Below are 24,640 nucleotides of genomic sequence, written 5' to 3'. Positions count from 1 at the left end.
TTTACATTCCAGTTTCATTTATTCTGAAGCTTTCTGATGTATTTTGGGGCTCTTTCTCTGTAATTTTGCTGAGCACCAAAGTCTCCAGCCACACATATACACTAATTTACCTTTTTCTTCATTTTCCTGACTGCCAATTTTGACTTGCGATAAAAGAGCTTCCTTTTCTTGCAGAGCTTTTTGCTCTGTGAGGTGCTGCCTCAGCAGTAGCCAAAAAGTAATGGTGAAAAGGATCTGAAAATAGAGAAGGAGCAAAACAAGAATTAAGCAACCATTTGGAATGTAAAAACATTCAACAAATATAACATTTTCTCCACATTCCAGTGGGAGTACAATAAATAAACTTTTTTATTGGAGACAGAGTCAGGTCACCTGCTTGATTTCAGCTGAGATTCACTGCTTTTAAGTCCCTTTTCTGAGGATGCTCCCATGTTTGTGTTGGGTGCCAGAAGCACCACACAAGTCCTGAGGAAGATGAACCTAACCTTTCTAACAACTTCCACCTGGGCAGGAAATCAGCTGCGACAAGTGTTCTCCCTTGAGGTGCTGGTCCTTGGTTGATTCCCTCCTGACTGTGACGTCATTACAATTTTAAAAGGAAGATGTACTTCTTGCATAATACTCCCTTGACTGCAATGTTCCTTATTTTGAAGAATTCCATAGATGGGAAAAGGAAAATCTCATCCCAGAAAATAGAACCCCTTATTATTAATCTTCTAAAGCTTAAGGAACACTAGTTCTAAGTGCCCATACTTTTATAGTAACATTTTCTTAAGGACAAAGAAATCAAAAACCTTTTGATTTGGGGGAACTCTATTGTTTAGGAAATACAGTACCTAACGCACAGTAGGTTTATTGTTGTTGTTCTTGTTTGAGAGGGAGTTTCGCTCCCGTTGTCCAGGCTGGAGTGTAATGGAACTATTTCAGCTTACTGCAACTTCTGCCTCCCGGATTCAAGTGGTTCTCCTGCCTCAGCCTCCCAAGTAGCTGGGATTACAGGCATACACCACCACACCCGGCTAGTTTTTGTATTCTTTTAGTAGAGACGGGTTTCACCATGTTAGCCAGGCTGGTCTCGAACTCCTGACACCAAGTGATCTGCCTGCCTTGGCCTCCCAAAGTGCTGGGGATTACAGGCGTAGGCCACCACGCCTGGTCACATACAGTAGGTTTTTAAAAATAGCTTTATTGAGATATAATTCACATACCATACAATTCACCCATTTAAATTGTCTAATTCAGTGGTTTTTAGTATATTCACAGAGTTGTGCAACTATCACTGCAATTCATTTTGCAACATTTTCATCAACCCTGTGTAAGAAGCCCTATGGCAGTTGCTTCCTTTTCTCCATATCTCAGCCCTCGCCAACCACGAATTTACTTTTTGTCTCCACAGATTTGCTTAATCTGGAAATTTTATATGAATAAAATTATATATTATGTAGCCTTTCATAAATGGATTGCGTTTAGTTAGCATAATGTTTTCTAGGTTGATCCACTGGTAGCATGCACAGTTCTTTATCCCTTTTAATTACCCAATAATATTCCATTGCATGGCCATACAACATTTTATCCTTTCATTAGTTAATAGGCATTTGGATCATTTCTATATTTTAGCTATGATGGATAATGCTGCTATGAACATTCATATACAAGTTTTTGTGTGGACAGATGTTTTCAATCCTCCTGGGTAAATGAACCTAGGACTGGAATTGCTGGTCTTATGGAAATTTTATGTTTAACATTTTGAGGAACTGGCACTTTGTTTTCCAAAGTTGCTGCACCATTTTACATTCCCACCAACAGTGTATGACCATTTCAACTTCTCCATGTCCTCAGTAGCACTGGTTATTATCTGCCTTTTTAAAAATTATAGCCACTCCGGCTGGGCACGGTGGCTCACGCCTGTAATCCCAGCACTTTGGGAGGCCGAGGCAGGTGGATCATGAGATCCGGAGATCGAGACCATCCTGCCTAACACGGTGAAACTCCGTCTCTACTAAAAAAAAATACAAAAAAATTAGCTGGGTGTGGTAGTGGGCGCCTGTAGTCCCAGCTACTGGGGAGGCTGAGGCAGGAGAATGGCATGAACCCAGGAGGCGGAGCTTGCAATGAGCCGAGATCGCGCCACTGCCCTCCAGCCTGGGATACAGAGCGAAACTCCGTCTCAAAAAAAAAAAAAAAAAAATGTGTTTTACAAATATTATTGTAATAGAAATGTTATAAGCCTGGAGATGTATTACTATCTTCTATGACAAAACCTTGCACTTTTTCTGACTTCCTGGGTGCGTTAAAATATAAGTGCAGACCTAGGTTCCCGGAATAACTCTTTTTTTCCCATGAGTAACAAATTTATTTCCCAAATAATGTTTTCCTCCTAAAGAACTGTTAATTTTAGATTCGACAGGAGATAATTCAGCTAGTGACTTAGCATGCAATTTTAGCAGTTTCATTGCTATTCGGAGTGAGACTGTGATGAATTTACACAGTCAGAAGAAAATAATTTTGATTTTTTTAAATAGAATAAGACTAAGTTACCAGTTGTGTGTGAATATGTGTGTGTGGGTCTGTGTTTAAGAGGAAAGAGGGAGAGAGAGTAAAAGAAAAGAGTGTTAGATGAAGGTGCCTTGTAAGTGAGAGTATAACGTGGGATTTTCAGCATGGAGCAGGGTGAGGAGAAGAAGCAGGCATAGGAGTTTGGGGTGAATGAATCAATGAATGAAATTCCCTTGGTCCATGAACACAGGGGTTACATTCTCACCTCTGCCACTAGAATTCATCTGTTGGAATGTGTTTCATTTACCCCAGTAGCTCTTCACCCAAAAATCTGTTATGAAGACCAAACTTTGCCCTAGTCTACTCTACCCCATTTACACCTGATTGCCTTGGATATGGGGTGTGTGACAACCCTTAAAGCGGGCAGTTGCTCCTAGGAAAGGTGAATTTCATGTGATGTAAATGACCAACTCCTCCAAAGACACTAATTTCCAAGATCCATTCAATACATACACGTTTATTTTTACTGTCTTAAAACTAAATTATTAACACAAAGGGAATGTGTGTTTAGTCTGCCATTCTGTTAACAAAACAAACAGTAAGTTGGGAAACCTAATCTTTTGAAATAAAACTTTAAAATGGCCCATGAAAACAAATGAGTAATGAGAAGAGTATGAACATTCTAACTCAGATAAGAACATATCATATAATCAGTAGAAGAAAAACAGCAAATGTCACACTTAATTTTTGCTGCTAAAAATATTCTTTAGGAAAGAACTGGAGAATGAATAATCAATACTTATCTGTGACACTAATGCACTAAGCATGTTTTATAAAATGATAATCAAAGACAGCCCTGTAACCCCTTAACACATTTTACACTGTATTTTCCTATTTTCACACCTAATTTTTACTCTAGTAGGATTTATACTTAAAAACCTTTATACAAGTTTTCTTTGAGTGGAAAACATTGTCATTCCTAAGTAAAAGCTAAATCATCGTGTAATATATGTTCATGTTTAAATTATAGAGGCCTCTAAGCACTGCGAATTGTTTCTTACAGTCTCATATTTGTTCATTTTTACAAAGCAGTGAATATTTGGAACGTGTTTTTGTAAGGTTTCTCTTGGATACGATTATGATGATGATTGTGGTTTTGTGTCATTGTTTTGTTTGATTGTATTCTATTCACTTACTTTGGAAGCAAGTTCTCCTGGCTCTTTCTTTTCTAAAAATCCTGGAACTTTTTTAATTTCAGGAAGTTCAAAACTCCATATATACTGTAATATCAACAATAGGTTTCCATAAACCACCATGAAGGGTGAGCTGATCATGGCATATTTTCTTCTGTTGCGAATCATCCAAAGAGTGCACGACCAGATCAGCAGCACGAAGGTCAGCCAGCTGTGATAGGTGATGCTCCAGGCCTCCGGAGGACAGAAAAGGAAACATGACCACGGTCAATACAATGCTCAGTCCCCTCACCCTGGTAAGGTAAAAACTATCTAAAAAGAAAAGGTCATAATATTCAAACCAGGGAGAGTGGAGAGTTGTGGTGGAGTGATGGAGACCCCAAGCCATGGAGTGGTGGCTTAGAAGGCAGGAGGTTTTAAAGCCTTAACATTGTAGCTCCATTAACACAGCAGAATGGTACCAGACAAGGGCACATTTTTAATGAAGGATTGTGTTGTTTTTACAATAGACTTTTTTCCGTTAAGTAACAAAATGTGTATTCAAATATTTTATTTTATTTTATGTTTTTTAGCTCTATTGCTTTAAAGACAAAACCAAACTTATCTGGCTTAGACAGAAAAAAAAATGGTATACTTTTGTGAGTTCAGAATGAGAGATTTGCTGCAGTTTAAAGGAGCAGTTGATGTATAGAAAATGTCAAAAAGTAACCAAAGAACACAGAACTAATTTTATTTGAAGAACAGAGCTGGCAATCCCCAAATTAGCCTCTTCAATTTTGTGGTGCTTTCTTTTTCCCAGTCTCCTCTCACATGTGGCTGTGTTCCTTACCGGAAACTGAAGTTGAACACACACAGGTTCATCTTAGAAGCACCTGGACTAAGTGCCTGGGGAAACTGTGCCTAGGTTCTATATCCCTTGAGTTAAAGAATATTTTTGTTTTTATCATCAAAGGTGTCCACAGGATCTCACTGTTAACCACAGAATTTGGAAGAGTCGTATTTTAAACAAGAATGTTAGGTTTCTCAAAAATAAATCAAATTTCCCGAGAAAAGTTGTTTTTGGGAAAGGGAGAGATTATAGCTTCTTTTATCTTCTATCTATGGGCCAAGGGTCTATTTTGAAGCTGTGATGTTGCAGATGGTAAGTAGAAACACGCATAAACTGAGAGCTCACAATCGGAAGGTGCTTGATGCTCATATTGGTAAAACATTATTGCTGCTGGCCGGGCACGGTGGCTCACGCCTGTAATCTCAGCACTTTTGGAGGCCGAGGCGGGCGGATCATGAGGTCAGGAGATTGAGACCATCCTGGCTAACATGGTGAAACCCCGCCTCTACTAAAAATATAAAAAAAAAATTAGCCGGGCGTGGTGGCGGGCGCCTGTAGCCCCAGCTACTCGGGAGGCTGAGGCAGGAGAATGGCGTGAACCCGAGAGGCGGAGCTCGCAGTGAGCTGAGATTGTGCCACTGCACTCCAGCCTGGGCAACAGAGCAAGACTCCATCTCAAAAAAAAAAAAAGTGATTGCAGCTAAGATGGAACAACGTCTCACCCAAATCTAAGATAAGATGTGAATATAACTCTCACCATCTGAAACAAATAAAAGCAGCCTATGTTAACCTTGAAGACCTTCAATGTCATTTGAAAAAACTAACATGTCCTCTCAAATTGGCAAAATAAGAGACAGTCTGACTTGATAAGCTAATTTGAAAGAAATGTATTAATACTTAAAAGGAGGATAAGTGGAATTGAAAAGGACATAATTTTACAATCTGTAGTATAAATATCCCATGAAAAATTAACACAGCTGACCATTCTCTGCCAAGGTATTAGGGGGATCCCTATACTTCTGCTGGCCCTGAGAAGACAGAAGCAATTAGAGCCAGTGGGACTGTGGTCTTATTTCTCCAGCACCCTGGCAGCCGCCACTCATACATACCATCGTATCATACATACCATCATATCATATTGCACATAGCATCATATACATACCATATCATATCATACATACCATCAGATATTGTACACACCATCATATCATACATACCATTATATCATATCTTACATACCATCATATATGTAGTATCATATCATACATAACATCATATCTTATATACCATTATATATGTACCATCGTATTATACATACCGTCATAGCATACATACTGTCCTATCGTATTATACATATCATCATATTATACATACCATCATATCATACATACCATCATAGCTATGAGGGCACAGATGTAACTTTGTTTCATAATAAATTGGAATACGGAGACCATGGCATGAACTTTGATACTTCTTTTTTCCTCACGGCTCCTTTCTTCTTCAAATTCTTCTTTCTCTTCCTCTTCCTCCTCTCGCTTTTCTAGATGGACAAATACTTTATTTAACTATTTATGCAAACGTGACGTTTGTATAAATGTTCCAAGCAATGCAGCACATGTATGGTTTTGGTATAGCCTTTTATTTAAGATTTCAGAAATTGTTTCCCATTCATAAAGCCCTTAGAATTCAAACAGAATCAGTAAGTTCTGCCTGGTCAGTGTAATGGGATCCAGCATGTAATAACTGAGAAAGGAAAATTTCCACGTAAGAAGGTATGGAAGGAAGCCTCTAAGCCTGTCATCAGAGCCCCCACCTCCTGGTGTTCATGCTGTTGTGTGGCTCCTCCCCTCGAGTGTGGGTGGGACCTGTGACAGGCTTCTTCTAACACAAATAGGGCACTTTAGAGGGGATGAAGGGTCACTTTCAAGATTCTGTTTAAAAAGACTGTGGTTTTCACCTTGAGTGCTCTCTCTTATTCTCTCACCTGCTTGTCCTCAGACAAGCCAGCTACCATGCTGTAAACAGCCCTATGGGAAGCCCCAGGTGTGAAAACTGATGGCTCTGCCAGCCAGACATCAGCAAGAGCCTGAGGCCAGCCAATAGCTACACAGTGAGCCTGGAAGCAGATTCTCCCCCACCCCGACAAGCCTTCAGCTGAGATAGCAGCTTGACTGCAATCTCATGAGCAACCTTGCGCCAGAGGAACCAGCCTACTGATGCCCAGGTTCCTGGTCCACAGAAAGTGTGTCACACTAAGTGCTATTCTAAGCCACTAAGCAGACTGTCCTTTCTGTCTTTCTTGTTCAAATCAAATGGGCTGTGTATAGGTGGGTTACAGGAGAAAGTTTCTTAGCAGCATAAAGAGGTATAAATGACTGAAAAATCAGTGACTGTGCATACTACTCCACATGGGCTCCACAATGAGACGATGGTGTGTCCTTGGCAGAAGCCCACGGGTCTCATTCCTCCTGCAGTAGGACTGGATGAGCCTGCGGTTTATACGAAAAGTCCCTGGGATCATAGACAGGGGTGAAAACACCAAATACGATGGATTTTAGAGTTACTGCCATGCTACTTCTCTGGTTGACACTTTTTGTGTATATAGATTTAATTTTTAAAACCTTTCCAGCTTTTGTTTCACTTTTGAAAGCCCAGTTTATGATTTCACTATGTCTGGGTTGTCCTTGTCAGCACTCAAAATTCAATTTACTTGTCCACATGAAAGTAATGGGTAAGTAGAAGGTTGTCTAGGCTGTGACCCCAGCAGCTCAAACGTCAGAAGCCACAGATGCTGACTCTTGGGCCCTGTGTGTTTGCTTCTGGTGCCCATGCTCTGAAGAGCACACTGGAAAGCACTGTGTTTCCTTGAACTTTCCAGTTTAAGCCTGAGCTGCAAACTAAAACACATGTATGCAGGAAGCAGAAACAAGGAACGAACCAGTAGAGTTTGAAGCTATGCAGCTCTCAGGTGTCATCACGGGTTGGGTGTGAGGGTGGGGTGGGGGTGGTGGCTGACCTTGATTTAACCTTACTGAGGAATGTCGGATAATATGACTAACCAGTTGTACGGCTAAGTATTAAGAAGCCCTGTGGGGAAACTCCAGGAAGTACTGATACAGAATTATGAAGAACAGATATCAGAATAAACCTGATAAAGAGTTATGCAAAAAGGCCCTTGGAGTAAGCGTGATGTACCACAGGTGCAAACTGGAGAGCTGCTGGCCACTCACTAAAGGCAGGACAAGGTCTAAGAGCTCTGGCTGTAATTACATACAAATAAAGATGCAAATCCACTCTAGTTTTACAGTCACTTTGTAATTCTGTCTTTATGGATTGGTGACAGGCAATTGGTCCCTTGCAGGGGCAATGACAATAGAGGTCCAGCTAACTGCTGTTTTGTAGAGGTAAGGGACTAGTGTTGCCAGACCTTCATATTCTTCAAGGGATTCCAGAAGTGTCCATTTCTAGGTCAGAGGTGCAGCTTTTTAAATGATGGCTATTTAAATTTTTTTTAAATGTTGTGCAGACCAAAAATCAAATCTGAGAGTGAAACTCAGCCCCAGGCCACCAATTTATCATCTTTAGTAATAGTGCTCTCCTTCAACATAAACAACTGAAAGAAAAGGGAGGAAAAAAGCCGTGCAAAAGTTTAGACAACCTCATTTTTTTTTAAAATGGACAAAAAAAGGACTCTTAAAAAACACTCAGCTGGGTGCGGTGGCCCACGCCTGTAGTCCCAGCAGTTTGGGAGGCCGAGGCAGCCAGATTGCCTGAGCTCAGGAGTTTGAGACCAGTCTGGGTAACACAGTGAAACCCAGTCTCTACTAAAATACAAAAAATTAGCCAGGTGTGGCAGTGTGCACCTATAGTCCCAGCTACTCGGGAGGCTGAGGCAGGAGAATGGCGTGAACCCGGGAGGCGAAGGTTGCAGTGAGCCGAGATCGTGCCATTGCACTCCAGCCTGGGAGACAGAGCAAGGCTCTGTCTCAAAAAAAAAAAAAAAAAAAATTCATACATTAACCAGGAAAACCATTGACCATAATTACAATATCAACTAAAAGAAAGACCAACATATGTATAGATGCTATACCTAAGTTGGCATGTTTAAAATACTGTTTTCACCTTTTATTTTAAAAGTTTACCCCAATTATGTCACTTACTTTGTATACAAGGATAGAACACAACTAGCAATATGCTGGGGCAAAATGCAGGCAGGACTTAAAGAAGTGAGCTTAATGATACTGACATGGATACAGTTTTTAAAAAAATCAAATAAGCAACAACAACAAAAAGACAGAGAGAGGCCAAGCTTCTAAATGAGGGAGAAGTGCGACCCTGAGTGCAGGGCTGGCTCCCACCTGAGGATTCATCAGAGGGCTCCCACCGGTACTGGGGGGTGGAGTAGAGGTCGGCTTTGCCGGGGCCATTCTCCATGGGCAGGCTGGGGTGGATGGTGTGGTAATCCACGGGATTGCCGTTCACAGTCACCAGCAGGCCCTGCCGGGAGTGCAGAGAAAGGGACACCTGTTACAGCAGCTCTGGGTTTTCAATGTAGACATACCCCCACTTCCCTTACTCCACCCTAACTGAACAGTGAGGAGTTGATTGCAAGCTGAATAACTTAGCCAATTGTCCAAATATTTTAGTACAGGCAACCTTGTACATTCCCTCTCCAACTCTAGTCTTCACAGAGTGATCGCAGGGAAATGTGCATCTGATCTTGTTGCACTGCACTTTGCCAAAAACCATGCTTTGCACCTGCTGTCCTCAGTATGAAGAGCAAACTCTTGTAAATGGCTGAAGGAGGCATTCAAGATTTGGTCTGATCTTTCCAGCCTCAGCCTTTCCTACTGTCCACCTCTCAGCCATCCCTCCATCTATATGGGACTCTAGACCTTTCTTGGGCTGTGGTCCAGCATTGTCCTGCCTATGCCCTATGTGGCTCTGCACAGGACTAATGCAAACATCCCTTGGATCTCAGGTAAGGCATCAACCTCTGGGGATCTCTGCCTGACTGCAGATTGCTATGTCCTTACTACACCACTAAGTACAATTGCCTGTTTCCTCCTTCTGTCTCTTTGGCTTTATAATTTTTGAGATAAACATAACACCCACTAATACATATGTGTATGTGCGCCCATGGGCATGCAAAACTTCCTACTTATGTAATAGGCATAGCTACAGAAAAAAACACTTTTTAAAAAGCCCACAAAGCTTCTTGAAATTTAAATATATTTTGTATGATTATACTCAATCTCATTTTAACAGCAATCTACTAGATATAATTTATGCCCATAAATGGAAAAGCTTATGGAAATTTTAATAGATCATTAAAATAGACTCAAAGGAGCTACTTCCATTTGTTGCCTTTACATCACTTACACATGCATAAATGATAATTCTAAGGGTATACTAACATCGGATGGTTTGTAGTCATCATGGGTCATGGATAAAAGCTGCAAAAAGCAATGCGGGAAAGCATGTTAGTAAGGAAGCTGAAAGCATTTTACTGTTGATGTATCTATAAAGTTTTACTATGCACAAACCCATTCTCTTTAACTTGCTGATTGCTAGTGATATTAAAATTGCCATGCAAAATATAAAGTGACAAATAAATGAGCTGGATGCTGCTGTTTACGACAACTATTTCACAGCTCTTGATGTTAATGTTTAGTTATACAGCAGATAAGCAACCACATGTCTATAAATGTTACCATGTTTTTCAAGGGTTATGCTCTACAGGAACAAGCTGCTTAGTTTTATACCCCTTTGAGACATCTGCAAAATTCTGAATGTATTTATCTTTCAAGAAATAGAATTTTCATAATAAAGAAAAATTGGGCCAGGCACGGTGGTGGCTCACGCCTGTAATCCCGGCACTTTGAGATTCCGAGGCAGGCGGATCGTGAGGCCAGGAGATCGAGACCATCCTGGCTAACACAGTGAAACCTCATCTCTACTAAAAATACAAACAGTTAGCTGGGCGTGGTGGTGGATGCCTGTAGTCCCAGATACTCGGGAGGCTGAGGCAGGAGAATGGCATGAACCCGGGAGGCGGAGCTTGCAGTGAGCCAAGATTGCGCCACTGCACTCCAGCCTGGGTGACAGAGCGAGACTCCATCTCAAAAAAAAAAAAAAAAAGAAAAAAGAAAAATTGATTTGTAATGTGGTTTGAGATTATTTTAAGATTTGTAATGTGGTTTGAGATTATTTTAAGATTTGCGTACTGTCTACAACAAAATGATTATTAATATGACTACTTTTTAACTAGTAATACATTACTACCAGGTGATTTGGGCTTCCCCCAAATAATAATTAGCACAGCAAGTGGTTCTACCGCAATTTTAGGTCAGGACTCATTTGCATTCTTAAAAATCACTGAGGGTCCCAAAGAGACTTAATTTATGTGGGTTCTATCTATCAGTTATCTACCATATGAGAAATTGACCAGGTAGTCTTAAAATATTTTTTACTTATGTATGTATTCATTAAAAATTTAAAAAAACCCATTATGTGTTAGTATAAATAAATTATTTAAATAGCTTTATTTTTTAAAACAAATAGTGAAGACAGTCTCATTGTTTTATAATTTTGCATACCTATTTAATGTCTAGCTTAATAAAAGACAACCGGATTTTCACATCTGTTTCTGCATTCAATCTGTTGTGATGTGGTGTTCTGGTTGAAGTAGATAAAGAAAATCTGGCTTCACATAGGCATGCAATTGGGTCAAAAAGAAGTATTTTAGGGCCGGGCGCAGTGACTTATGCCTGTAACCCTAGCACTTTGGAAGACAGAGGCAGGCGGATTGCCTAAGCTCAGGAGTTCAAGACCAGCCAGGGCAACATGGCAAAACCACATCTCTACTAAAAATTCAAAAAAATTAGCCAGGCATGGTGGCGCGTGCCTGTAGTCCCAGCTACTTGGGAGGCTGATTCAGGAGAATTGCTTGAACCCAGGAGGCGGAGGTTGCAGTGAGCCAAGATCGCACCACTGCACTCCAGCCTGGGCGACAGAGCGAGACTCTGTTGCCAAAAAAAAAAAAAGTATTTTAATAGTCTATCTAAACTGTGGACAGTCTTTGCTACTCGATCAGACTCAACCAGTGTAGAGTCTTGAATGTCAGTTGTAGTGCAGAATCTGCAACCATATCAGTGAACTTTTCATGCTCTGCTACATTAAAACCCATTGGCATATCATGCACCCCGACTGGATCATTTATCCACGTGCTGTTGTGTCAGGTGGTGGTGATTTGGAAACTGCTGTTTCAGTGAGTTACAGGTATTGACTCTACCAAATACTGACAAGTTTCAATATGTGATGTGTAAAAGCACATTTGTCAATATCACCTCATCTCATCAGAAAAGTCCTCAAATATTGGAAAGTTTTTAAGCCCTCAGTAGATACGAGTTTTCCAAAATTCTAATTTTTATTCAAATGCTTAAATTTTATCACTGGTAACAATTATTGTCCTTGTTTGCCTCAAAGAGATGAGCTCACTTCATTTATTTTCAAGTAATTGTCTGCCAAATACCCAAATCAACCAAATACCCGACAGAGTAAAATTATTTTCTGCAATATAGTTCAGCACTGAAATTTTCACCCTCCAGTGCTAACAGATTGCTTTGCTACTTTTGTTTGTTTTAATTACAAAATTTTTTTTTAATAGGAACATTCTTTTTAAGATTAGGAGATTTCAGTAGAAAGCACGGAAATATAAAATGATGTTCTTGATGGGACGTGGGTATTTACTTTGGAAATAGTTTTCCCTCTCTGCTACTAACTCTCCTAAATCACTGTTTCTATAAACTACAAGAAACCTGAATATGATATGATATATATGATATTATAAGGCTCATATTCAACAGTAAAATACAAAAACAGAAAAATTAGGGAACGGAAATCTCTTTCATCATGGCTTACTTTTCTCTCATCGGTGGGGTAATGGGTTGCGTACCACAGGCTCCGCCTCCTCTCTGCTGTTATTTGGATGGGGCTGCAAGCCAGGGCTTTGTCCTCTTCTTTGGTCCTCTCATCCTGCACCTGAAACACAGAAACAGGATCAGTCTTGCTTCCTGAGGCCGTTCCCTAGGCAGCCTGCGTGGCCAAGACAGAGCTTTTCATTTTGGCTCAATATGATGACTTTTCAAAGTGAATGTTTACAATATACAGGATTTTATCAAGGCACTTTAAGAAATGACAAAAATGCTCCCCTGTAATTGATAAGTACATCAATATTAAATGTCCCCTGATTCTACTAAGCCCCATGCATTACAGAATATGCTCCATTGTTAAATATCCACAGCTTTTCCACGTGCATTCTCAACTACACTCAAAAGCAGCAATGCACATGGCTCTTAGCTTAAGAGCCTTCACAAAGGCGCGCAGTTAACCGTGTAAGCCAGCTGCTGGCAATCTTCAATTAAGACTGGATGTATTGAAGGCAGAATCATCTAGTGCTCACGCAGCGCTAAGCAAGAGCATATCTATGCACATGAGACATTTGCCTACATTAGATAACTGGTCTAGGAAAGGTGATAGAGAGGAATACGAGGAACAGTAAGCGCTTCGGTGCCTTAGCATGTTTTCCCAACAAAAGTGTCCTAGTAAAAAGGGCAGTCATGCATCACTGATACTGGAGTGGAGTGGATTTAGTCTCATTGTCTGAGTCCCAGTGCACCAGAGTAGAACTCCTAAGCAGGGCACCCTAACTCCCTGGGTGGGGCGTTACATTTGCCAGGTGGGGGCCACATGTTACACTGAAGTCTCGACACTGCCTTTTCTCTCTCTCTTTTTCAAACATGTTTCATAGATGTCTACTTCAGCACTCACATTTGGTGGCCAGCATTTTTCATTAAATGTACCAGGTCACCTGGAACTATGATATAATGAGCTTCTTTTTCTCATTGCCTTTTTCTCATTGCCTCAATGCAACGGGCCTTCTGTCCCAGCCCATTTAAAATAGAGCCCACATGAAATGTTGATGATAGTTTGAAGCCCCCTTCTCTACATACCCCTGCAGACCTTGTGATTTATAACATTGCTATTGCTGTGTGGCCTATAGCCTAGACGGTCTTCCTGGCTCTCTCTCTGCCTACCTTTGCTTGCCAGACAGCACACAGCAGTGGAAGCAGAATATCGCATGGGCCCAAAGTTATAACGGAGCCCTCATCAAGCTACTGCATTATCCGAGAGATGACATGGGATATCCCAGAGAAAGCAAATGGGCTGGGAAATCTTGATAACTAGAAAGCCTTAAAGTAATTTCCATAATGTGTAAGACATTGTTCAGAAATAGTTCCCGTCGCGGTGGCTCACGCCTATGATCCCAGCATTTTGGGAGGCCAAGGGGAGTGAATTACCTGAGCTCAGGAGTTTGAGACCAGCCTGGCCAACATGGAGAAACCCCATCTCTACTAAAAATACAAAAAAATTAGCCGGGCGTGGTGTCCAGCACCTGTAATCCCAGCTACTCAGGAGGCTGAGGCAGGAGAATTGCTTGAACCCAGGAGGCAGAGGTTGCGGTGAGCCGAGATCATGCCATTGCACTCCAGCCTGGGCAACAAGAGTGAAACTCCATCTCAAAAATATATATGTATATTTAATTTTTTATGTATATGTTTTTATTTATGAATATATACATATACATATGCATGTTTGTGGAGGAATTGGACACAATTTTAATGTTTCTACTGGCACAGTCAAATTTTAGAAGAGAACTGAAGAAAAATATAACAACATGACTGGGATTCCTTACCACCCATAAATCATTTTGTTACTATACAACTGTCATCAGTGGCCTAAAAGAAAGACGATCCAGGAGAACCCTGCTAACAAGGATGGCCTCTGAGACCCTAATCCCACAGACGGCTGTTAGCCACTGAGATGGAGAGGAGGTACCACATAGGAGGAAGACAGCACCATCCTCATTTCTGCAGGTGGCGCTTCTGTCAGGGATGACCGGAGGCATGCGCCTCCTGCAGTTTTACAGTCACTATCTGATTTACATCCTGTTTGCTTCTCTTGGACCATTTTTCTCTTTTAGAATGCACAGCACTCTAAGTGGGGCTCTGCCTACTGAAGTCATTGCTCTATGCCGGCCCCTAGGTTAGTTTCAGACCCAGTTGGCCTTCCATAAATACTCATTGACTGGCTGACTGATGAACGTGTGGGGATGGTCTGTGGGTACAAAGACAGACAGAGAAAGTAGGGAACTTCTGCAGGGCCTCAGGCTAGAAGCGATTCAGAGGAGGGGGGACTGGAATGCAGAGACTCAGGCTGGGCCATGCTCATGAGAACTGTCCCCAGCTGTGGGGTTCCCCACAGGTGGGGCCTGAAAAGGTGCGGCCACCCAGTCTACACAACTTGTCTCCTTCATGTGTCAGTGAGCAACCTTGCAACCAGGCTCCTGACAGTCATTTAGGAGAAAGAAAAGCAGGCTGATGTTTTCTGTCACTGAAGGAGAAAAGAGAGAAGAGAAGCCACCCAGGCTTCAGTCCTCCCCTCAGAAATGCTGTGTCGTTGTTCATATTTTCATAGAGAATAAACACCCTCAGTTGTGCTGGAAGGAATATTTGAATCCCCATCCCTCACAAGGGGATACTCAGGAGGCAACAGGCACCAACAAGAGCTGGGCTGTCACTCCCACATCTTCACAGGCTAAGAGCACTGGAGGAGATTTGGGAAACACCAGTCCCCTTGATAACAGGGATGTGTCTCTAAGAACCGAGCTTTGTTGTCAAATGTAGATTAGAATCTGAATTGTATCATCCAGTAAATGTGTGATTTTAGAAAAACTGGCATCTCTAACTTCATTTTCCTCATCTGTAAATGGGTATAATACCTATTCTATTGATAAGAGTTGTCTAGTTTTTTTTAAATGAGATATGTATGACATGGCATATTACAGTAAGTGATCAGCAAAAATGAGTCTTCCGTTCTTCTCACTGCCTGCCATTCTTACCAGCACTTTGTGGTAGTAAAGGGAAGCTAGCCTTTGATCTGGTAGTATTTATATTCACTTAATACTCTTTGCAGAATTAAAACATCATATCCAGAACACTAGAGTTGTGTTGGAATAGAGTAGTCATTAGTCAGTAGAGAACAGGAGTGAATCATTTCACCTGGAGATCCTAGTTTACTTTGCAGACAAGATCATGAAAACGTTTTTGTCCTTACAAGGGGCTCTTGCAGCCAGATGCGGATCAGAGTGGCCAGAGTGTAGTACATCACCAGCAGGAGGATAGGGTTGGCGTGGTGGTACCATGACAGGTCCGGGTTTACTATGATTTTCCAAGTACTCGAACAGTCCGTTTGAATTACTGACTTGATACCAAACAACCTGTTAAAAAACAAAGAAAAATGCTTAATAGATGTAATAAGCTATATGTCTCCAACAGTGAATAAAAGTACTTTGTTTTTGATACATTCGTGAGCTATTCCTAGGTTGATCTGTTCTATTGTAGATATTTCAATTATCCTTCTGTATGTGTAACTACATCTTTAAAGAATATATGTGGACGTGTATGTATAATATGCATATAATATATACATTCTGTAATCATATGTGTGTATAAAATTGACATCTACATTAACCAGATGATCTTTACATCAGTTCAAAAATCCAGTTAATACTAAATTCTTGCACATCTATTAGAAATTTGTTTTAATTATTAATCAGCCCTATTAAAACCCTGTATTATAGAAATGCCAAGTATGTGGTAACATGTTACTAGTCCAGCTAAATGAGCAAATATTTTGTTTTTGGCTGGGTTCAGCATTAGTTGTACTCAGCTAGTGTTGACGTTATTGGGCTAGTTCTGCAGTTTAGCCATGAAAGTCAAATATTACATAGTAAAATTTCTGTAAGATATATTTCTGTCAAATATCATTTATGAGCAACTGGATTTTTTCAAAGCATAGTAACTAATCATTTTCTTTAAAATATGACTTTGAGTCTGTTACATTTTGAAATGGTTTATTTTTATGCTGATTTCTACTACTCAGAATGTGTCTGATTATATAATGGAAAACTGTGTAAAATATGACTCATTTAGAAATTCATTTTGATGGGCAATTTTTCTGAGAAAATACTCTACTAAATGCATAAAACTTTATAGGTTAAGTGGGTTTCATACCTTTCTACTGTTTGCATCTTTTATTTATTTTTTGTTTTTGAAATGGGGTCTCGCTCTGTCACCCAGGCTGGAGTGCAGCGGCATGATCACAGCCCACTGCAGCCTTGAGTGCCTGGGCTCACGTGATCCTCCTGCCTTGGCCTCCCAAGTCGCTGGGAACACAAGGGCATGCCACCATACCCAACAATTTTTTTTTAATTGCTTGTAGAGACAAAGTCTCATTATGTTGCCCAGGCTGGTCTCAAACTCCTGGGCTCAAGTGATCCTCCCACGTTAGCCTCCAAAAGTGCTGGGATTACAGGTGTGAACAATTGCACACAGCCTGTTTGCAACTTTTATATGTGAATTTCCTTTGATTTTTATCTTACATTCTTCAGTTATAAAATCTTCAAAGGCTGCATGCCCTTCACTTGTAAAATCTCTCAGCGTGAATGCTGTTTTCTATCACAATGTAAGTGCAATATTAGTGTATTGATGAACACAGATTTTAACGTAAGCTAAATAGAAATTAAACTAACTTTCTTCATTTTTATCAGAAATAAATAAGTTATATCATAACTTGTTCTTATTATAAAATCTTTTTATCTTAAGCTCCAGACAGATTTTTTTTTGGAGTTAGCATTTGAAATAACAATTTCCTTAGTGAAAAAACTTATGTCCCACGTAGAATGGTAGAACTTTCTGAAAATGTTTTTGCAGCCCTAGATTAAAATGTAAATTTCTTGTATAAAGTACACAGAACTGAAAGCTTTTCGATGTAAAATCAGACAAGCTAGATAGTCTCTTGGGTTAATCTAAGTGGCAGCTCTTCCAGCTGCTGAGTCCTTCTCCTTGCTCCATGCCTGGCACATATGCTAGAACTAACCTCATCAACTCTTAGTTTAAAAATACTTGTTTTGTCCCATACAGAATTTTAATTGTAATTTTCTGCAGCTGTTGGTAAAGCGAACTAAATGCTTCATATCATATAGACATTACATACCTTGCCACTGATATCATAACTGATTGCAAACTGATTTTACATATTCCTACACTAACGCTGAATAATAAGACTTAGATTTTGTACTAGCAATGTATAGACCTAAAAAAATGAGCAGAAGCTAATCAGTAGCAGATTGTTGTCTCCTACAAGAACTTTTTTTAATTGAGCTATGCAAATACCACAAAACCTAAGATTTATCTCTCTCTCTCTCTTTTTTTTTTTTTTTTTTGAGACAGAGTCTCACTCTGTCCCCAGGCTGGAGTGCAGTGGCACGATCTCGGCTCACTGCAACCTCCGCCTCCCGGGTTCAAGCGATTCTCCTGCCTCAGCCTCTCAAGTAGCTGGAACTACAGGTGCGCACCACCATGCCAGCTAATTTTTGTATTTGTAGTAGGGACGGGATTTAACCATGTTGGCCAGGATGGTCTTGATCTCTTGACTCCATGATCCGCCCGCCTCGGCCTCCCAAAGTGCTGGGATTCCAGATGTGAGCCACCGCACCTGGCATCTCTCACTTTTGTTTTTTTTTTCTAAAGAAACTAGATACTGTTGAAAGGATTCATATGCGAGATGAGAAATTTGTATTTGAAGTTCACATCCTTTCTGGCACTGCAATTCTAGGATACTACACAGCATCCAACAATTATTTAGTTTACTCAATGTTTGTTTCCCAGGATTGCATCTTGATACTCACAGTACAAAGAAACTGATACCATTGCACCTGCTCTCCAGGAACTACTCTGTCTACACTAAGGCCATGTGCTAGCTTGGGCAGAGCAAGGTGTCACAGAAACCCTCTCTTTCAGTGGGTGATGGGGATGGGTACTCTTCCTGACTGTCTTAAATCTCTCCATAGAAATATCTCTTTGCTTGAGAAGTATACAATGACACAATTACAGAGCAGCACATCCAAATGTACTGCTTATTTGGAAACAAAAAGATAAAGATGAAGCTTTTCTCTTTCATGCATTTGGAATATCTTCTGTTTATCTTTGATCCTAGGCCTGGTTCCACTGATAATGTACACAAATGTATTTGGTAAGTGACTCAATGTCTGAGCTTTCACTTTCTAATAAAATCTAATAATGTTGATGGGTGGGGTGAGGATGCAAGTATATGAAAAATAAAGGACAGTTTTTAGAAGATCTTACGTTAAATACTTAAGACCTCACAGATTCTATTTCCCAAAAGATAGCTGAAGATAGGTCCCCAAGTGATGATCAGTTCCCAGTAGAGACACATCAGACCCTTGGGGCCCACACTCCCACTTTGGAACCTGGTCTGTCTGCATTGCTGTTTCATGGCCAACATTTCTGTCCACAGAACACATCCTCACTTCAATTATTATGCCAAGGACAGTCTCCCTACCTCTAATTTCTCTTCCCTGCACATTGTGACAGCTGCCAGAGTTTCCTTGGGAAAGCTCATGTTCTGTACGCCACCCTCCTCATCCTAATCCCTACTTCCCCATTTCCTCGAGAAAAGCCCTGAGTCCCAGAAAAGCATCCCTGAGGTCTTCAGCAACCTGGTCCCCTTTTCTTTCTCCCAGACAAAAACCTTGGCTGTGCTAGATTATTTGGGGTTTACCATAAAATCTCAATCCCTTTGGTGTTGCTATTCCTCGTTTTACCAGGAGGCTTTTCAGTAGCTATGACTTTTCTGGAGTCCCCAAATCAAGAATTGAGGGTATATGTACCAGGTGAGCTTTACCCACTCCTTGGCAATGAAGATCCAAGAAATAGGACAGGCAGAGCTTCATAGACTCTCTGATACCTTTTAGGATAACTCCAGCCCCCAACTCCAACTGCAATCCCATAATATGTGCATGTCACTGTATTCCTTCCAGATACCTCAATCATTCCAAAATATTACAGGGGTCACACAGGATACCAGCTGTTCAGGATGCATAATTATATTACATCTATGGCCTATCATCTGAACCTCCATGCTAATTTATGATAATTAAGTTTTGTTGTAAGCATTGGTTCTTCATCATTCTTTCCTTCAGGCCCGACATTCCTTATAGTTAATATTCGCCAATACCCTGAAGCCATTTCCCAGCACACTTCATTCACATTTCTTCCTATCTCTTTGTTGTTGCTGGTGGTTAACATCCTTGGCATCATCTAGGTCTAGTTCCAAAGTCACCATCTCCAGGAAATGTCTACGATTTCTCCTTCTTAGATTCAATTTTCCCTATGCCTCCACAACAATGATATTTGTAGTCATAATTTGAATTTCTGCTATTTTTAGTTTACGTGCTTGTTTTGCTGCCCATTTTGTCTCTAATGCCTTCCAAAAAGGGTGTATGTCTTGTCACCTTGCGTTTATGGCAGTGCTTAGGGTATGAAAGGCTTTAAAGGTAAGTTTTTTTAACTGAATTAAATACACTAAGAGTAAGTAGGTGATCACGGTTATGGTAGGAGCAGAGATTAAAAGATGGAAAAGTTCCTGCTTTTAAAAAAGAGAGAAAGGTAAGAAACTGTAGATATGCAAACAAATTCTGGAATTTTCAGAGAAAAATCACTGCTGCTTGAATCCCAACATCCATGATTTTAGTGCCCCAGTTTAGGAAATAAGAACACAGAGTGTAACAAAGGCAACAAAAGTACACTTTTATTTACCTAAAGTATATCTTAGGTCATACATAGCAGATAGTTATTTTTGTTCTCTACTGGCTAGTAACAAGCATTTTGAACTTTACCTTCTGAATGAAGCAATAAATAAATGTGTATGGTTCAGAAATAACACTAGCTTTTTTTTTTCTTTTTTGTTTTTTTGAGATGGAGTCTCGCTCTGTGGCCCAGGCTGGAGTGCAGTGGCGCAATCTCGGCTCACTGCAAGCTCCGCCTCCCAGGTTCACACCATTCTCCTGCCTCAGCCTCCCAAGTAGCTGAGACTACAGGCACCCACCACCATGCCCGGCTAATTTTTTGTATTTTTAGTAGAGACAGGGTTTCATCATGTTAGCTAGGATGGTCTCAATCTCCTGACCTCGTGATCTGCCCGCCTCGGCTTCCCAAAGTGCTGGGATTACAGGCGTGAGCCACCGCGCCCGGCTAACACTGGTGTTTTTAAACTGAGAATCCAGGTTTATAATGAAGAAACAATGAGACTGAAATATCCAATAGTAACAAAATATGAAGCAAGCCTGGATGATTCCAAGATCCTTCAACTGTACTTTACTCAGATTATTACGAATAAAAATTCATTCCATGCTTTGTTGTTCTCACTTGTAAGTGGGAGTTAAACACTGAGTACACACGGACACTAAGAAGGGAATAATGGGACACCAGGGTCTACTTGAGGGTGAGGGTGGGAGGAGGGCGAGGATGTAAAAACTACTCATCGGGTACTATGCTTATTACCTGGGTGATGAAATCATCTGTACACCTGCAACACGCTATTTATCGATATAACAAACCTGAACATGTACCTCTGAAACTATAATAAAAGTTAAAAAAAATTCATTCCATGCCTTGTGATGAAAGAGGACATCTCGGCAACAGGAAGGGTCACTCATCGCAGCACTGTGATGAGTCTTCCGCCTGGGGTCCAGCGCACGGTTCATTCTTTCGGCTCTGGGGGCCGCCATGGACTCATTATAGCTGTCCCTCCACTCCTCATGGAGCACTTATTTGCACGTTTTTCTCTCTCTCTGAAGCACTCATAACATCTGACAACATGCAGTGGTTATGAATTGGCAGGGCACTTGTTTCTGCTTGCACATGTTGGCAGATTTATAAAACCCCCACCTGTTTTCAGGTGTGCTTCAGACCACATCTGCTCCGTCTCTAGTAATACAGGATCCCAGCCATTTGCAAGAAATACGTAATACTGAAAATAACAGCACACTTAAAAAAATGTTTATTTGAGGCAAAATACACATAACATAAAGCTGATTATTTTAAACCTTTTTTTTTTTTTTTTTGAGACAGAGTCTCACTCTGTCACCCGGGCTGGAGTGCAGTGGGCCTCTGCTCACTGCAACCTCTGCCTCCCCGGCTCAAGCGATTCTCCTGCCTCAACCTCCGGAGTATCTAGGATTACAGGAGCACGCCACCATGCCCAGCTAAGTTTTTGTATTTTTAGTAGAGATGGGATTTCACCATGTTGGCCAGGCTGGTCTCCAACTCCTGACCTCATGATTTGCCCACCTGGGCCTCCCAAAGCGCTGGGATTACAGGAGTGAGCCATCGCGCCCGGGCCATTTTAAACATTTTTAAGAACACAGTTCAGTGGTACTAATTGCACTCATATTGTTGTGAAACCAATCTCCAGAACTTTTTCATCTTGCAAAACTAAAATTCTGTACACATTAAATAAAAACTCCCTATTCTCTTCTCCTCCCAGGCCCTGGAAACCACCATTATACTTTCTATATCTGTGAATTTGACTACCTGGTACCTTATATTAGTGGAACCATCCAATATTTGTCTTTTGTGACTGTCTTATTTTACGTAGCATGATGGCCTCAAGGTTCATTCATGTTGTAGCATGTGTCAGAATTTCCTTCCACTTTAAGGCTGAATACATACATATATACATACACCATATGTGTATGTCCCATTTGTTTATTCATCTGTTGATGGCACTTCCACCTTCTGACTATTGTGCATAACGCTGTTATGGACATGGGTGAACAGATATCTCTTCAAGACCCTGTTTTCAATTTTTTTCAATATATAGCCATAAGTGAAATTGTTGGATCATATGGCCATTCTATTTTTAATAGAGAAACTGCTCCGGTTTTTTGAGGAACTGGTATACTGTTTTCCATCAGTGCTGCCCCATTTTACATTCCCATCAGCAGTGCACAATCTTCCAGTTTCCCTATAGCCTTGCCAAGTCTTGTTATTTTATGCTTTTGAGAGTAGTCATCCTAATAGGTGTGAGATGGGACACCATATTTTTTTTTTTTTTTTTTTTTTTTTGAGATGGAGTTTCGCTCTGTTGCCCAGGCTGGAGTGCAGTGGCTCGATCTCGGCTCTCGGCAAGCCCCACCTCCCTGGTTCACGCCATTCTCCTGCCTCAGCCTTCCAAGTAGCTGGGACTACAGGCGCCTGCCACCACGCCCAGCTAATTTTTTGTATTTTTTTAGTAGAGACAGGGTTTCACCGTGTTAGCCAGGATGGTCTCAATCTCCTGACCTCATGATATGCCTGCCTTGGCCTCCCAAAGTGCTAGGATTACAGGCATGAGCCACTGCGCCCGGCCCCATACTTTTAATTTAAACTTTTTTTTCCTCAAGAGCTCAGAGTTCTAAGTCCAAGACAGCTTCCAATCCTTTTAGGAAGCCAGGAAATATATTGTTTCCAACTAACATAAAATGAATATTTGGGGACAAATAATTTTCTAGAGGAAACCTATTTTAATAATCTCATTTTTAACCCCACATCCTTTAATTGAAATGAATGGAGGAAGAAATGGTACAGGGAAGCAGCCCCGAAGAGAGAGATGTATTTCAGGAAGTTTGAGAATTTGAGTCCAAACTATAGGCACTAGACTCAAATACAGAAACCACACTCAAAAGAGAGGAGGATTGCTGAAGCTGGGCTGAGCTCTGTCAAGGTGGAAGCCTTGTCAGCCCCCAGGGTGTTCAGCTGTTCCTCTTCTCATACCATTTTCCCTGGAAAGGGTTTGGTGACAGACTCCAAGCGTCCTGGGCTCCCTGTGGGAATTCCCAGGCAGAGTATTCAGAAAGTTAATGAAACACCAGGAGCTAAGTGGATCAGTGGCCATGATGACTGGCCAGTGAGACACACTCATGGGCTCAACTGAGAGCTGAGGAACACATGACAAGCAGCCTTGAAAGGGAGAGGAAGCTGCATTTCTATAAGCGAGTCCTGGTTCAGAGGAAAGAGTTCAACCTTACGGATTAATTATGCTTGAAGATATAAAGCTAGCAATAACTGCAGCTACCCATAGATGGTCCCTGGGGATTTAATTCTTTAAGTAGACATAGGTACCCTGCAGCAGCTTATAAAACTAATTGTGGGGAAAATGGCCAGGCACTAAAAATAGTTAACTTTTCTTTTTCTTCCATCCCCTACCCACACTTTCCCCACTCTAATGGCATAAATCTAATGGCAACAAAACAGGTCTTATTTTTAAAGGTTAAAAAAATGAAAATTCAAGTGGCACATATTCTACTTAGTATTTTGATTTTAAAGTACATCTTTTAAATGAAATTGCCTTAGCATGAACTCGGAATAAACTTAAAATCAGAGGCTATAGGGCTAAATGAAAAGAACGGTAATCCAGACACGGATTTGAGCCCTGCCTGAATGATTACCTATGTGACCCTGAGTAGGGCATTTAACCACTTTAAGCCTCAATTTCCTCATGTGGAAAATGAGGCTAGTAAATAACATATCTCAAAGAGGTAATGTGAAGACCAGAAATGATAGGCATACGACTTTTGAAATGCTTTTCACGACACTTCAACTTAGAATCGCTGAAACGGGGCTTGAAAATATCCTATATACAATTGTTTTGGATTGTAAGCTTCAGGGTCACTAGATTTCTTATGTGATAGATACCAATTTCTTCCTTGTACAAAAGTATAGATGTATATAGTTCAAGCTAGAATGATACATCTTTTGTTTCAACAGCAACGTACCTAGATAATATTTGGGAGTGCTCCTACTGAGGAACAAGCGAAGAAGGAGAACAGTCTTCTGATGGTACATTATAGCTATAATCCAAACATTTATGGACACTTTCTTCTCACACATAGAATATACTTTCTCCCTCTCCAAGAAAAACAGTTCCAAATTTCTACCCAGTTATACAGCTCATGAGGTGGGGTCCTAGGTGATGCTTGGTCCTCTCTTACAGTTCAGTTATTCACTCCTTACAGGTCCGCAAAATTGCACCCAGCACACGTCAGTGGAGTGGAAACATCATCAGTGCAATAAAAACTCCAACTCCCATTTGGAGAAGGAGGTGCGGGAAACACAACACAGGTACCAGGTTGCAGCTATGATCAAATCCCACCAGG

At 40.8% G+C, this 24,640-nt stretch overlaps 1 protein-coding gene across 3 annotated transcripts in view; it reads right to left on the bottom strand.

Annotated features, from left to right (window-relative positions):
- The window catches only part of PIEZO2 (piezo type mechanosensitive ion channel component 2), a 479,940-nt gene that overhangs the window by 118,438 nt on the left and 336,862 nt on the right, over positions 1-24,640 (bottom strand). For all 3 annotated transcript variants that reach the window (XM_032152839.2, XM_058438662.1, XM_032152840.2), the window contains exons 8-14: positions 15,697-15,859; positions 12,442-12,561; positions 9,936-9,974; positions 8,877-9,015; positions 5,910-6,058; positions 3,693-3,923; positions 111-234 (exon numbers count right to left, since the gene is read on the bottom strand). In XM_032152839.2, the coding sequence (XP_032008730.1) occupies positions 111-234; positions 3,693-3,923; positions 5,910-6,058; positions 8,877-9,015; positions 9,936-9,974; positions 12,442-12,561; positions 15,697-15,859 (965 nt within the window). The remainder of the gene's footprint in view (positions 1-110; positions 235-3,692; positions 3,924-5,909; positions 6,059-8,876; positions 9,016-9,935; positions 9,975-12,441; positions 12,562-15,696; positions 15,860-24,640) is intronic.

This window comes from Hylobates moloch, unplaced genomic scaffold (genome assembly GCF_009828535.3).
Source record: "Hylobates moloch isolate HMO894 unplaced genomic scaffold, HMol_V3 SCAFFOLD_5, whole genome shotgun sequence".
Taxonomy (NCBI): domain Eukaryota; kingdom Metazoa; phylum Chordata; class Mammalia; order Primates; family Hylobatidae; genus Hylobates; species Hylobates moloch.
Note: the sequence above shows the minus strand (reverse complement) of the source record. Positions and strands in the feature narration are given on the sequence as shown.